Source organism: Rhinopithecus bieti, unplaced genomic scaffold (assembly GCF_001698545.2).
Source record: "Rhinopithecus bieti isolate Rb0 unplaced genomic scaffold, ASM169854v2 scaffold_15336, whole genome shotgun sequence".
Taxonomy (NCBI): Eukaryota; Metazoa; Chordata; class Mammalia; order Primates; family Cercopithecidae; genus Rhinopithecus; species Rhinopithecus bieti.
The window spans coordinates 792,611-808,214 of NW_016808678.1; the positions used below are offsets into that span (position 1 = coordinate 792,611).

The 15,604-nt window shown below is 40.1% G+C and overlaps 1 protein-coding gene and 1 pseudogene across 3 annotated transcripts in view; both read right to left on the minus strand.

Moving 5' to 3' along the window:
- Positions 1–1,766: 1,766 nt before the first annotated feature.
- LOC108538723 (uncharacterized) lies at positions 1,767–3,369 on the minus strand (annotated as a pseudogene). Its single transcript, XR_001888170.1, has one exon. The product of XR_001888170.1 is annotated as an uncharacterized LOC108538723 (transcript).
- The window catches only part of ACBD3 (acyl-CoA binding domain containing 3), a 48,089-nt gene continuing 34,251 nt past the window's right edge, over positions 1,767–15,604 (minus strand). For both annotated transcript variants that reach the window (XM_017887025.1, XM_017887026.1), the window contains exons 7-9: positions 11,990–12,176; positions 9,667–9,951; positions 1,767–3,906 (exon numbers count right to left, since the gene is read on the minus strand). In XM_017887025.1, coding sequence (XP_017742514.1) covers positions 3,695–3,906; positions 9,667–9,951; positions 11,990–12,176 — 684 coding nt within the window. In that variant the 3' untranslated portion in view covers positions 1,767–3,694. The remainder of the gene's footprint in view (positions 3,907–9,666; positions 9,952–11,989; positions 12,177–15,604) is intronic.

Below are 15,604 nucleotides of genomic sequence, written 5' to 3' on the forward strand. Positions count from 1 at the left end.
TGGAGTTTGAGAACTGCCTGGCCAACATGGTGAACCCCCATCTCTACTAAGAATATAAAAATTAGGGTGGGGTGCGGTGGCTTATGCCTGTAATACCAGCACTTTTGGAGGCTGAAGCGGGTGGATCACTTGAGTCCAGGAGTTTGAGATCAGCCTGGACAACATGGTAAAACCCCATTTCTACAAAAAATACAAAAATTAGCCAGGCATGGTAGTGCATGCACCTATAATCCCAGCCACTGGGGAGGCTGAGGTGGGAGGATCGCTTGAGCCCAGGAGGTTGAGGCTGCAGTGATCTGTGATTGTACCATTACACTTCAGTCCAAGTGACAGAGTGAGACCCTGTCTCCAAAAAAAAAAAAAAAAAAAAAGGAAAAAACATTTTAAGAAAATTGAAGAACTGAGATATATGTGAGACAGAAATCCAATACTGATGCACACATATTTTGAAAAGCTAATGAATGGAAATGAAGATCTGCTCTACCCCAAGTAGATACACAGGAACACGTTTTTAGGTTGCAGACCAAAGTGTTGAACTGAGAAAAGGCCAGGGAGAGAAGCAAAGATGGTTTTGGTTGTAGATTGTTGAACTTTCCTTCTTCCCCAAGACAAGAGTCTTGCTCTGTCACCCAGGCTGAAGTGTAGTGGTGCGATCTAGGCTCACTGCAACCTGTGCCTTCAGGGTTCAAGCAATTTTCATGCCTCAGCCTCCCGAATAGCTGGGACTATACAGGTGTGTGCCCCCATGCCCAGTTACTGACTGTTGAACTTCTATTTTTATTTATTTATTTGAGACAGAGTCTCACTCTGTCATCCAGGCTGGAATGTAGTGGCACCATCTCGGCTCACTACAAGTTCCACCTTCCAGGTTCACGCCATTCTCCTGCCTCAGCCTCCCGAGTAGCTGGGACTACAGATGCCCGCCACCACACTCGGCTAATTTTTTGTATTTTTAGTAGAGACTGGGTTTCACCGTGTTAGCCAGGATGGTCTCGATCTCCTGACCTTGTGATCCACCCACTTCGGCCTCCCAAAGTGCTGGGATTACAGGCGTGAGCCACGGCACACGGTCCCTCATTGTTGAACTTTAAGCCCTAATGAATTATTAGCAATTATTTATTATTTTGAACCAGTTGCTTCTCCTGCTCCAAAAGACAGATGGTCAAGACTCAGTAGCATGGTTTCCAAGGTGTGCTTATCTCAGCTGCTCTCCTTAATGCGTCTTCAATCTGGCTTTATGGTGTCCCACACAGCAAAAAGACCAAGATGGGCCACCTCATCTGTCTCCCCAGATTTCAAAAGAAAAAAATGACGCCGGTCACCCTATCAGTGGGGTCATCTGGATGTAGCAAACTCATTCTGGGACTCCACATCACACTGACTGGGCACTTCCCCACAACTGCTCTGCAATCATCCACCCCGAGTGAGTGAGGGCTCTACCTCTGGAGATCCATTAAAGTGTGCTGGGTCCATGTATTTCATGGAACACACTACATACATGGTAGTGTAGAGAAACAGCTTTATAACCTAGTCATTTTCAAGAAGAAAAATCAGTGCTAGCCTTTGCATTTGAAAGTGTGGAAAAATTTAAATTTTTAACTCAGTAAGGTAATTAATAGTAAAACTAAATAATTGGCCAGAAAGAGTTGTTTTCAACCACAGCCTTAAAAAAAAGGATATTTGAAACATTTCTTTTCTCCTACCTGAATGTTGAAATACTGTACTAATGCTTCAGAGAGTAACTATATTAATGAAACATCAACAAGTTACAGATAAACATTTTAATTGATTAAATATATTACTTTCAAGATCTTTCTGAAATTGCACTTGTACTGTACTAATCAACAGCCAAAGGCAATAAAAAAGTTTAAAACCAAAAATATTCTGACATGAACACATGACAGGAACCGCTGCTATGTAAAGTAACATACACTGCTCCCAAGAACAATCATATTTTTAGGAGATAATTCATCTTAACATGTGCAAGGACAAATTTGTAATCAAAGGCTGGAAGAAATATATATTAGTGCCTGCTTTTTAAAAGTTTATTTTACACTTTAAATACAGTATTTTTCTCATAAAAAAAAAATCCAGGAAGTGCCTAACTCCATGGTTTCTATACCATATGTACATGAGAGCTGACAGCCTGACAAATGTTCTGGATGTAACAGTATGAACACCTATGAGCTGGGACTACTTCTGAATCAAAATTTAAAAACACAAATTAAGCACTGCCTAAGAAAAAAATAATCCAGTTTCTGAACAACCAAAAGACAACAGAGTTAGGTATGTACAAAACCAGGTATTAAAAAACAGAAAGAAATACAGCACACAAAAAACTCAAACAACCCATATGTAGTGAACTGTATATACTGCAGCTAGTTAATGAAAACCCTCCTACAAGAAGTGATTTAGGATTTGAAATTTTAAAAATCTAAGTATTTCAGTAACAACATATAACAACATTAAGTGTATATTGCCATCTTTGTCTTTTTCTATCTACACCACTCTCCCTTCTGAAAACAAGAATCACTAGCCAATCACTTATACAAATTTGAGGCAATTAATCCATATTTGTTTTCAGTAAGGAAAACAAAGATGTACCTCTTCCCGCCAATAAAGAAATAATACAAATTAAAGCTATAAAATTTAAGCATGGGCATATGTATTTCCAATTCTCCTTAATAAGTAATTCCAAACTGGAATAACGTAGGATTTGTGACTAAGTAGTAACAAATTAAAAGAAAATAGACTGTCTCTGGCAGTGATTTCCATATTAGTGCAATGTTACTTCCCATATGCTGAATTATATTTAAATGATTTTATGTATTTTAATTCAGTAGGTGCCAATTTGAGTTTACAAAATCCCTAATTGTATTCTTTGTGCAGAAAAGTTTCTTTCAATTTGAGATACTCTATGAAGCCAAATCAAAACAAAACAAAAAACTTGTATTTTGCTACTAGTAGTATGAATACCAAATAAAGATACAAGGATTCAAAGTTTGTGGAAGCTCCTGAAGAAAAATCTCTGAGGTGTTTTACGTATCTTGATACTTCAATTATCAATTAGTTTTGAACATTCTAGTTTAAGATTATCTCAGAAAATAATTCTCTGTAATATAACTCTGAACTAAACAGCTGCACCTAAAGCAGAAACAATCTGGGTCATTCCAAACAAGATCAAACTGAGGCCATTTCCTTTTCTATTATAATCTGTGAGGTCTTCAGTTTTTAAGTTTTAAAAATGACCTTTAATCGAAGCCAGCTGCACCTGATACAGACTTATTAACTTAAGGATTTCAAATTAGAGGGCACTGTAACTATGGGCTCTCATAAGACACATGGAGCAGGCAGCAAGGGGCTAACCATCAGCTGGGGAAGGTCAACGTTGAGGTGTTTTATTTTGGAGACTTTAAATATTTAACATGTAGCTCATGTAACTTCAGCATCCACTAGTGACTCTGCTGGTCAGCACCCAAGGGCTGGATGAGTCTGAGGAATCTCCTTTAACCCCAAAGTATGAATGCTAAAGAGTCTCAAGGAAATTTTGATTCCCAGCAACAGTTCACAAACCATCAGACCAATATCAATAAGGTAAACCCTGACTCTAATGCTCCACAAAAGTAAAAAGAAATTTCCAAATTAAATGCCATCTTCTGCCCAACCCTAGACTCCAGACGTTGTAACAACATTTTTATCTAGTATAATAGACTCTGTAGTAGACTGATTTTGACCTCCACAAAGAGTAGGAGTTGTCAAACTTGAGGAGATAGACTCCTCTCCCTGGATATTGGTGGCTGCCAGCATACACCTCCTCATGACAGTCCCGTCGGTACACAGGCACAATCTCATCCAGCAGAGGCTTGTTGGCATTCTTTTTGGCTTTCTCTTCACAACTGATGTTTTCTGTAAGAAAAGAGACAAGTCAATGAACAGATTCAGGAAAACCACACTTGCATCAAGCAATTAAAATCTGTCGTTCCTTTTTTTTTGGAGACAGAGTCTTGCTCTGTCACCCAGCATGGAGCGCAGGGGCGTGATCTCAGCTTACTGCAACCTCCGCCTCCTGGGTTCAAGCGATTCTCCTGCCTCAGCTTCCCAAGTAGCTGGGATTACAGGCGTGCACAACCATACCCAGATAATTTTTGTATTTTTAGTAGAGATGGGGTTTCATCATGTTGGCCAGGATTGTCTCGACCTCCTGACCCCGTGGATCCGCCTCGTTGGCCTCCCAAAGTGCTGGGATTACAGGCGTGAGCCACCACGCCCGGCCTATCCTTTCTTTGAGAAACTGCTCTTGTTGGGAATTCTGTTGAACCACTGAACAAGTTATGTGCATGCGAGCATTTATTAGTTCATTCATTCATTCACTCACTCATTCCAATACCTGAGTATGTGCTATATACCAAACCCTGTTCTGAGCCCTGGGAGCCCAGTGATGAATATCTAGTGGTAGCAGTGGTCAGCATCCTCTCTCTTTCTGTGCTTACTACCATTCCTATTTCTAGGTCCCATTTTCCCCTTTCCATAGCCATTCAATTCCTAATTCATCCCCAGGAATTTCAGTCATCTGAGTAACAAGAAAACGTTGCTCTCATCATCCTCCTTCTGAACAATATGATTCCTCCCCATTTTAGAAGGATGGAAGATGATTTGTGAGGACTACTGCTTTCTGTATATCTTAAATAGAAAGAGTAAAATGAAAAAACCATAGTACAGAGATAGGCATTCAGAGATACTCTGAAAATTCAATTATTTTCACTAGGCCAATTTAACCCAGAGATGATCTAAGTGGCAAAAAACGAGCTCTGATTATAGGTTTGCCCCCGGTTAATAGTTTTCTGAACTGTAATGCTATGAGGTTTGGAAAAAAAATACCTCTAGAAACCTACAGGAATGAGAAAATTATGAATCAGCTTTGAAGTCTCAGTTTAACATATTTAATATAAACTGGCTCAAAGAAAAGAGGTCAAGGGAGTATTCAGTATAGAAGACAAGACTTTCAGGTTTATGGTTTTTTTTTTTTTTTTTTTTTTAAGAGACTGGGACTACAGGAATGGATTTTCAGGTTTATAACATGGCAGAGTGAATTCTGGCAACACAAATTAACTGAGTGATGCTTGTCAATGGCCCCTATCAGGAAATTAAAACAAGGTAAGTCTGAGAAATTCTCACCGTCTAGAGCAGATTAAGGAGATATGATGACTGACTATAATGTGGCATCCTGGAATGATCCTGGAACATTAGGTAAAAACTAAAAACATCTGAATAAATATGGACTCTAGTTAATTAATGAATCAATGTATCAATATTGTTTCATTAGCTGTGATGAGTGCATCACAGTACAATGTAAGATGCTAACAACAGAGGGAACTTGGTACAGGGTATATGGGTACTCTTTGAACTATCTTTGCAACTTTCCTGTAAATCCAAAACTATTCTAAAATTGAATGTTTATTTTAAAAAAGCAGATGGCACTCTAATAAATGTAGGTCAAAATCAGATTTACTGTACCACAGAAATACCTATAATTAAGCATGCTTCACATGCAAATGAGAAATACAGAACCATCCAAAATGTACACTATTGTTGACATTCAAGAAACAAGAGTGGTCCATTGATTCAAGACTCGAATTTTGTTCAAAATCTATAAAACTAAAGATTACTGGGATAGATGAAAAGGTATCTTTTATGAATTTAAACAAAGGTTTAGGACCTGTAAACAACAAAGTGGAGAATTAAAACAGGAGGATGTGTTACCATCCATCCTTCTTCAAAGAAAGCAAACTCCTCCGTCTACCTTTCAAGACCTAAGGAAGAAAAACCAAACCAAAAAACAAAAATCCCAGACTCTTCTACCATATGAAATACAAGATATGGTAGGACAGTAGCTTCTAAGGCATATGGACAAATACAGTTTGTGAGCTAATCTTTAAATGGGATCAAGTTACACTCACTTAATGAACAATTCTTAGGAGTGATAAAGCTTCACTGTTGTGAGGCTAGAATGTTTTAGTGCAAATCATTTTATGATTAGGAATGGTACAAGTACAGGCAATGCCATCTTTCATTTGAGGGACACATTAGAGCTAAGATCAAGGATATCAAGGTACTAATTTCTAGAAATGAACCCCTGCCATTTTCACCAGTGATCTTCCCAACACCAATATAACCCCAAAACTATCAACAGCTGAGGGTTCATAGGCAAGTCAGGAGAAACACATTACCTCAACCAATTTCTGAACAGAGAATTCTTATTCACAAAGCTCTTTCGTTTTTTATTTGAGATGGAGCCTGGCTCTGTTGCCCAGGCTGGAGTGCAATGGCACGATCTAGGCTCACTGCAACCTCCACCTCCCGAGTTCAAGAAGCAATTCTCTTGCCTCAGCCTCCCAAGTAGCTGGGATTACAGGTGCACGTCACCATGCCTGGCTAATTTTTGTACTTTTAGTAGAGATGGGGTTTCACCATGTTGGCCAGGCTGGTCTTGAACTCCTGACCTCAGGTGATCCACCTGCCTGGGATTAAAGGGTGAGGATTTTAAAGTGCTGGGATTACAGGTGTGAGTCACCAAAGTGCTGGGATTTAAAGTGCTGGGATTACAGGTGTGAGCCACCATGCCCGGCCATGTTTTTTTTCTGAGATGGGGTCGGGCTCTGTGGCCCAGGCTGGAGTGAACTGACTTGATCTCAGCTCACTGCAACCTCTACCTCCTGGGCTCAAGCAATCCTCCCACCTCAGCCACCCAAGTAGCTGGGACTATAGGTGCACACCACCATGCCCAGCTAGTTTTTTGTATTTTTGCTAGAGACAGGGTTTCACCATGTTGCCCAGGCTGGTCTTGAACTCCTGAGCTCAAGCAATCCACCTGCTTTGGCCTCCTAAAGTGCTGAGATTACAGGCAGGGGCCACCGTGCCTGGCCTCACACAGTTCTTTGTAAGTACAGTAATTTGTACACATACAAAAGCTTTCCTTCCCAGACATCCGCAGAGAGTCTGACTTTAATGAGTCCCTGTGATGCAACAGAAAGGACAGAACAGGTTCTGACATTGTTGAAGGTCACATGAGAAAACAGTAGTGGCCCCTGGCCAATCTGCTGCAGTCCCACTCTCTAACCGCTTCTTGTTTTTTTTAATCTGTTTTTTTTTTTTTTTGTTTTTGTTGTTTAGAGGGAGGGCCTAGCTCTATCGCTCAGGCTGGAATGCAGTGACGTGATCATATGGCTCACTACAGCCTCGAACTCCTGGGCTCAAGCGATCCTCTTGCCTCAGCCTCCCGTGTACCTGGGACTACAGGTACATGCCATCACACCCAGCTAACTAAAAAAAAAATTTTTTTTTGGATAGATGGGGTGTCACTCTACAAAACGGTTTGCCCAGGCTGGTCTTAAACTTCTGGCCTCAAGAGATCTTCCTTACTTGGCCTCCCCAAAAGCTGAGATTACAGTTGTATGCCCAGACAGGCTTTTTCTTTTTTTTTTTTTTGAGATGGAGTCTCGTTCTGTCATCCAGGCTGGAGTGCGGTGGTGTGATCTCGGCTCACTGCAACCTCCACCTCCCAGGTTCAAGTGATTTTCCTGCCTCAGCCTCCCGAGTAGCTGGGATTACAGGCACCCGCCACCACGTTCAGCTAATTTTTATATTTTTAGTAGCGATGGGGCTTCACCATGTTGGCCAGACTGGTCTCGAACTCCTGACCTTGTGATCTGCCTACCTCGGCCTCCCAAAGTGTTGGGATTACAGGCATGAGCCACTGCACCCGGCCCAGGCTTTTTCAATCTTATATTTTTTCTTTCTGTCTCAGTCAGTATTATTTATGGGCAATGCTTTACCTTGCTTGTGGTACTCAGGAATAAAGAGTGATGAAAACAAAATGCCATGTAAGACAAAGCAGCTCATGCTTCCATATTTACCAGCTAGAATCTGGACCTGTGGTATAATGAAGGATTTTAAATCTGCTTCCGGGGTAAGAGTCAATCTGCAAGATGTACTGAAACTTCTGGGATACTCTGATGATTCATGTAGATAATGGTACAGAATTATCTTTGGATTATCTTTTGATTAGCATTAAATTAAATATTAACTATCAAATTGAATATTAAACTTAATTTCAAGAAATGTTATGGCACACCTGCTGTGTACATTTCTGTAGATAGCCCCAGAGGCCCCAGGGTGTTGCATGGTATGGTAACATGATTGGACAACTCTGTATTTCACAAGTTGATAGAACTTTCAGGCTTATTCCATGTACTTCCAACAATATCTTTTTAACTTTATCCCACTGTAATCTGTAAAGCAACAATGCCAACCCTCTTCAAGAACAAGCAGTCTGTTTACAAGCCACCTTGTAAACGGTCAGTTATTCCGGAAGAACTGAGACGTGGTGCTTTTCCATTCTCACAGAGCACACATTCCACATCACTTTGAATCAAGTCAACAAATAAGTGCTTATTAAGTGTATATAAACAAACCCTACATTCTAACTTTCCCTGGGTAACAAAAATACAGAAACCATCATCTCAAAAACCTATTTCTTAGACCAAGATATTTGAGACTGTCCTTTAGACTGTCCTCTGAAACACCCAATTTTGTCTACTTATTCAGACAATAAGTCAATCTGCAAGATGTACTGAAACTTCTGGGATACTCTGATGGTTCATGTAGGTAATGGTACAGAATTATATTTGGATTATCTTTTGATTAGCATTAAATATTAACTGTTAAACTGAATATTAAACTTAATTTCAAGAAATGTTATAGCACACCTGCTGTATATGTTTCTGTCTACTTATTAGACAGAAACTTGTCTACTTATTACTTCCATTTTCAGAGGAAGTAAAAAATTCCACTCTAGTAAAACAGGGATTTCCAAATGGAAAAATATTTGAAATTTTTTTTTAAGTGGAATGTTCTGGTGAGTTTCTGTATTTACATAAAGAATCTTAGAATAATGACCTTAAAAGCTAATATCAATGATATACATTTAAGTAAATGCCAGGGTTGACAGGAATTCTTAAACTTGCTCCTTTAAAATTTTTCAAAGTGGGCCAGGCGCAGTGGCTCACACCTGTAATCCCAGAACTTTGGGAGGCCAAGGTGGGTGGAGCACAAGGTTAGGAGTTCGAGACCAGCCTGACCAATATGGTGAAATCTCGTCTCTACTAAAAATACAAAAAATTAGCCGGGCATGGTGGTGTGTGCCTGTAATCTCAGCTACTCAGGAGGCCGAGGCAGGAGAATTGCTTGAACCTAAGAGGCAGAGATTGCAGTGAGCAGAGATCACGCCACCGCACTCCAGCCTGGGTGACAGAGTGAGACTCCATCTCAAAAACAAAAATAAAAAATTTTTTAAATTTTTTAAAAGTGATCTTGCATATTTGGTTTTTCAACACACAAGGTTAGAAGTAAAATAGTATTCAGAAAGGAGTAAAATAGCAAATTGCCAAATAGATTTTCCTGGCATTCTGAAAAATTCAGGTTCAGGCTCCAATCCCCTACAGGAGCCTGGCCTCACAACCTTTTCAGCCCAAGGTCCCACTAACGAAGAAAGTGTTCCCTAACCACGAAGTGGTAATCAGGAAGCATAAGGCTGGGTAACACCTGAACCATGTACCATTTCTGCCAACATACAACCCAGCAGCTACTGAATATGGACCAAGGTTCTACCTTCTTCCTCCTCGTCGTCATCACTGGACTCACTGACATGCACGCTGACAGCAGTGTTTGGAGAGTCTGTCCATTCAAAATACACCCCAAACCCAATGTCATAATTGTCTGTAGCAAATTCCCAAAAGAGATATGATCCTTCTTCATGGGTGGGTACTCGAACAGTGACCACTTCTCCTCGGCCCACCGTAATCACGGAATCTGCATCCTGCTGAATCTTCTCTTTGAAGTCTTTGATCTGAGGTCGTGTCCACATGGATGGAGCTGCTATTACTGGAAGAGATTCTAAAGGCAACAGGAATTAAAACGCTAAAGAAAAAGAGCCTTCACCCTGCAGGTAGCCACATTTTCATAGGACTACCTGATCAGTTTTACTCAGGCACCAAGTATAATATGGTCTAGCTTAGATCAAGGAGGAGGAATAAAAAAGCCTCCCTATGGGAGTCTCTCCAGATTACTAAGTTTAACAATGTTGCAGGCACTCAGAGGTCATCACACTTCTTCAAGTAACAATGGCATCCCACAGTCTCAGAAACGAATTTTTTTCAACACTCCCTCTATGGAGATTCAAGAATGACCCTGGGAAGGCCCCAGCTGGAGTGAGGGAAATATTCCAGCAAGGAAGAGAGATTCTGGCTTTAGGAATAAATTACTCTTGTAGATGTGAACAAAGAAAGCTGGACTTTGACTTCAGCCTGTCTGTTGAAAAATTCTTCACCTCCAACTATCCCAAAGTTCTAGGGGCTATTCTAAAGGAGCTCAAAGAAACGAAAACTCAGACAGGATTAGAACCACTAGGGATTGAGAAAAAGGGGTGAAGTCTTGTTACTGAGCAGTATCTATATGCACCTGACTATGCAGTAAGTTTTTCAAAGTCACAGAGCCTTTGAAATATTTTCTCTCATTTGAAAATGCTAGTATAATCCCTTGATAAGAAAAAAAAGGCAGGGGGGCAGTAAACCAAGGGATTTCAAAGCCTTTTCTGAAGCAATTAATACTTTTTCTAAACAGACAAGATCTCTGAAACCAAATTTCTTATGAACCATACCACCATCCGTGACCACTGTCACTGAAATGCTCTCCTCTTCCTCCTTACTTAGTTAATTCTTCTTGCTTCAGGTATCTTAGGTCAACGTCCCTTCCTCTGGGAAGCCTCTGATGGCCTCTCTGACTAGGTCACACTTCCCTGTTTTACATTCTCTCAAAGATAATATACCTCTCTCTCCATCACCGTACTTACCACAGCTACAATCTACATTTTCTGTGTGTTATTTTGCCTCACCACTGTACTCCCAGCACTCAGGAAACCTTCAGCTAATTGCTGAATGACCAAATGAGCTGCCCATGGAAAGTTAGTAGAGCTTTGAAAATGCAGTTATTTTCTAGGCAACATGATAAGTTAGTCTCAAAAATATATATATTTATATGGTAGCCAGCCTCCAAGATGGTCCCCAGGGATCCTCGCCTCTGGGTCTTCATGCACTTGTGAGGTCACCACCCACAATATATTAGGATTGGTATGTGTGACCAACAGATGATGGTGGGAAGTTCCAAAGTCAAGGCACAAAAGACACTGCCACTTCTGCCCTATGCTCTTTTAGATCATGTGCTCTAGTGGAAGCTAGTAACTGTTTTGAGGACCCTCAAGAAGCCCTATGGAGAGGCTTCATGGGGCCAGGAACTGAGCTTCTGGCCAAAAGCCAGTCATGTGAGGGAACCATTTTGGAAGCAGATCTTCTAGTCTCGGCACCAACACCTTGACTGCAATCTCATGAGGGAGCCTAAGTCAGAGCCATTCAGCTAAACTGCTCCTGAAATCCTGACCCACTGAAGCTGTGCAAGAAAGTAATAAATGTTTATTGTTATTTCAAGCTACTAAATTTAGGTGTAATTTGTTTTTGTTTTTGTTTTTTTAAGAGTCTTGCTTTGTCACCCAGGCAGGTGCAATCATACTTCACTGCAGCCTCAAACTCTTGGGCTCAAGTGTCTTCCTGTCTCAGCCTCCCAGAGTGCTGGGATTACAGGTATGAACCACTGCGCTCAGCCTGTAATTTGTTAGGCAGCAATAGATAATTTATATATATATAAAATAAGACAAAACATAACTTTTGTCTTAAAAGTGTCCAAAGACATCTGATTTGCTCTTCTACACTGGTCTATGAGTCACCCGAGCATCAGATTCAGACTAAAAAGAGTAAAAAAAAGTTCAACTCTCACAAAGATGTAATTGTTCTCAAAAGCTAATTATAACCTGACTTCTTGACTTTAGCCTTTCACAGATTTGGAATTATGACATCCGGACAAACACATATGCAAAACCTACCTTTTGGTCCATTCTCCAGGGCTTCTTCTGCAGCTTCTGGTTCCAGTTCTTTTTCGGAGCTGTCAGCGTGTGTTTTGGCCTGTCCATTAACTGACATCACATCACTTGGTATAGCTGCATTTACTTTTGATGATGTAGGCAAGGAAGACCCAGCCACTACTACTTCCTGTTGTTTCTGTAATGCTGCCTATAAATCAAGAGAAAGTGAAGACACACTGACCAGGAAGGCTAGCAAATAGGACATCTGCCCTGGAGTACATCTGACACCATGCTTTCGCCCTATCAAAGTGCTATGCTCAAGAAATTACTAACAATTTTTTATCAGTTTTTATCCTGTCTATAATGAATATTAGTAGTACAATATCAAACTGACAGCTAAAAATAATAAAAAATCAATAATAAAAAATTAATGTGGACAAAACCTAAAACTAAGGCTCAAATTTCTGTGATCTGAGAATCACTATAAAAACTAACGAGGAAAAATTAAAGTAAGTAAGGCCAGTCGAAGTGGCTCACAACTGTAATCCCAGCACTTTGGGGGGCCGAGGTGGGTGGATCACTTGAGGTCAGGAGCTCAAGACCAGCCTGACCAACATGGTGAAACCCTGTCTCTACTAAAAATACAAAATTAGCTGGGCATGGCGGTGCATGCCTCTAATCCCAGCTACTTGGGAGGCTGAGGCAGGAGAATCGCTTGAACCGGGGAGGCGGAGGTTGCAGTGAACTGAGACTGTGCCATTACATTCCAGCCTGGGCAACAAGAGCAAAACTCCATCTCAAAAGAAAAGAAAAAAAAAGAAAGAAAGAAAGAACCCAAAATAAAACTATTAAAGGCAAAAAGTGAACACAGTAACATGTGCTCTTAAAATTGATGGAAGAAAAAAATCTTGATAAACTTTACACAAAATTCGAATTAGAAAAATTAAACTTGGTAGAAATAGTCACAGAAGAAAATTCACGAAGGCAGAAGCTATAATTGGTAAAATCTGGTATGGGCCCCCAAAGTGATAAAAAAAAATCAAATATGGACAATTATTCTAACATAATTGACCCCAAAAAATCAATAAATTATAACTTCAGGGAAAAATTATGATCACAATGAAACTGAAAATTGTTAATCGTGTTGTGAAATGCTGACCTAAGAATTAAACAGGCTTACAGGATGCAATTTGAGGTAAAAATATTTTCTCAATGAAAATTTGTCACTGCTTACATAGTTATGATTGAAACGTGTATTCATAAATACAAAATCAAAATGTCCTCTGAGTCAAAATGGCAGTAAAAACATCTTAAATCCAAAGGACTATTCTGGGACATTCCTCTTCTAAATCAATATGGACAGATACTACTTCAGATACCTTAGTATTACTTAGGTAACTTTGGTGGGGAACTATAAATTGAATTACAACATACATGTAGAAAAGTGTACAAATGATAAATTACACAGCTTGATCAATTTTCATAAATCAAACACATCCATGTAACTAATACTCAGATCAAGACAGTATCTGCATCCAGAATACTCCCTGGTACCCCTTTCTGGGTACCTGCCCTGAAGGGTAACAACTATTCTGACTTATAACACTATAGATTTGCTTTGCCTATTTTAAAACTTTATAGAAATGGGTTGTATAGTATACGTTCTTTTTTATGTCTGGCTTCACTCAACATTACTTTTATAAGCTACATCTATAGGGTCACAAGTAATTGTATTTTGTTGTTTGCATTACTATTAAGTTATTCCATCATGAAAAGATAAAATCTATCCATTCTACTGTTGATGAGCATTTGGGCATGTAAGCAATGTTTTAAACTAAAACACTGTCACAAGCAAGCAAGTAAGCATATGTTCACTGCAGGAAAAAAAATTACACACACACACACACATACACACACACGGAAAAAGTCTTTACGATCCCATGGGGTAGGGATAATGATAAATTTTGGCACATCTCTAAACACATTTCATTGAATGTATCATTTACAAGTCAGTTACTTAAATGAAAAGCAATGCCTCTCTCTGCTTTTAATATAGGTTAATAACACGCTTAAGATTTTAAGGTATCTTCTTCCAAGGTCTGGATTTTCAGTAATTTCCACATCAGTTTTCTAGAGGGAATATTGGCTTCCAGAAAAAGTACCTAAAATCAAAACAAGTCAGCACACTCAGAGCATTCACTGCATGACAGGAAAGCAAAAGAACATTTTTGATGATCAATAGGCCCAGCTCAAATGGTCCCTCATCTCCACTAGTCCTTTCTTGAAAGGCTCTAGCAGAAAAACAATTTTCTCTGGGATCTCCTGACCATGAGTCTATTATATTACATGTAATAGATTGTACTGATTTATTTACATACTCTTTCCTGTTTTTAGGAAGTTTAAAAAAGCACAGAAAGGTATAAAAGCAATATAACAAACACCCACAAATGTACACCCCAAAATTAACAAATGTATTCATTTTGCTAGTTATATAAAAATTGATAGGAGTAAAGTTCCCTTTGTTCCTTCCCCAGTCCCTTTCCTTTTCTCTTCTCAGAAGCAACCAATTTGATAAACTGAGTTTGATCACTCTAATCTCAAATATGGCTTTTTTTTTTTTTTTTTTTTTTTTTTGAGATGGAGTTTCGCTCTTGTTGCCCTGGCTGGAGTGCAATGGTACAATCTTGGCTCACTGAAACCTCTGCCTCCTAGGTTCAAGTGATTCTCCTGCCTCAGCCTCTCGAGTAGCTGGGATTACAGACATGTACCACCATGCCCGGCTAATTTTGTATTTTTAATAGAGACGGGGTTTCTCCATATTGGTCAGGCTGGTCTCGAAATCCCAACCTCAGGTGATCCACCCGCCTCAGCCTCCCAAAGTGCTGGGATTACAGGTGTGAGCCACCACACCTGGCCTATGGCTTTTTTTTTTTCAAGACGGGGTCTCGCTTTGTCACCCAGGCTGGAATGTAGTGGTGCCATCATAGTTCACTACAGCCTCAAACTCCTGAGCTCAAGTGATCCTCCCGCCTCAGCCACCCAAGTAACTGGGACTAGAGGCATGCACCGCCATGCCCAGCTGATTTTTTTTTCTTCTTTTTTTAAGAGATGGGGTCTCCCTACGTTGCCCAGGCTGGTCTGAAACTCCCAGCCTCAAGCAACCATTTTGGCCTTGGCCTCCCCAAGTGCTGGGATTAAAGGAATGAGCCACTATGCCCAGCCTCTATTATGGCTTTCTAGTTTCATTTCAAAGATTGTGGTTTTGTCCTACTTGACTTTATTCTCATTGATAGCAACCTATAAACAGGACAGAGCAGAGTGTATGTGCTATTAAAAATGATCTCACTGCCTATCAAAGCAGGAGGAAAAGTGAAACTAAAGTAGAAACAGGCTTCAGAGGAGAGAGAATAAATCTCTCAAAAATACCACTTATTATCTTGAATAAACTCTGGTTTGGCATCTTTTCCTCCTCTTCAGGATTACAAAAAACCTGCAGTGCTTTTTAACTTCTAACTGATGCTAAAGACTCAGGAAAAACGTTGTTTAGGTAAGAATACACATTTTCGGCCGGGCGCGGTGGCTCAAGCCTGTAATCCCAGCACTTTGGGAGGCCGAGACGGGCGGATCACGAGGTCA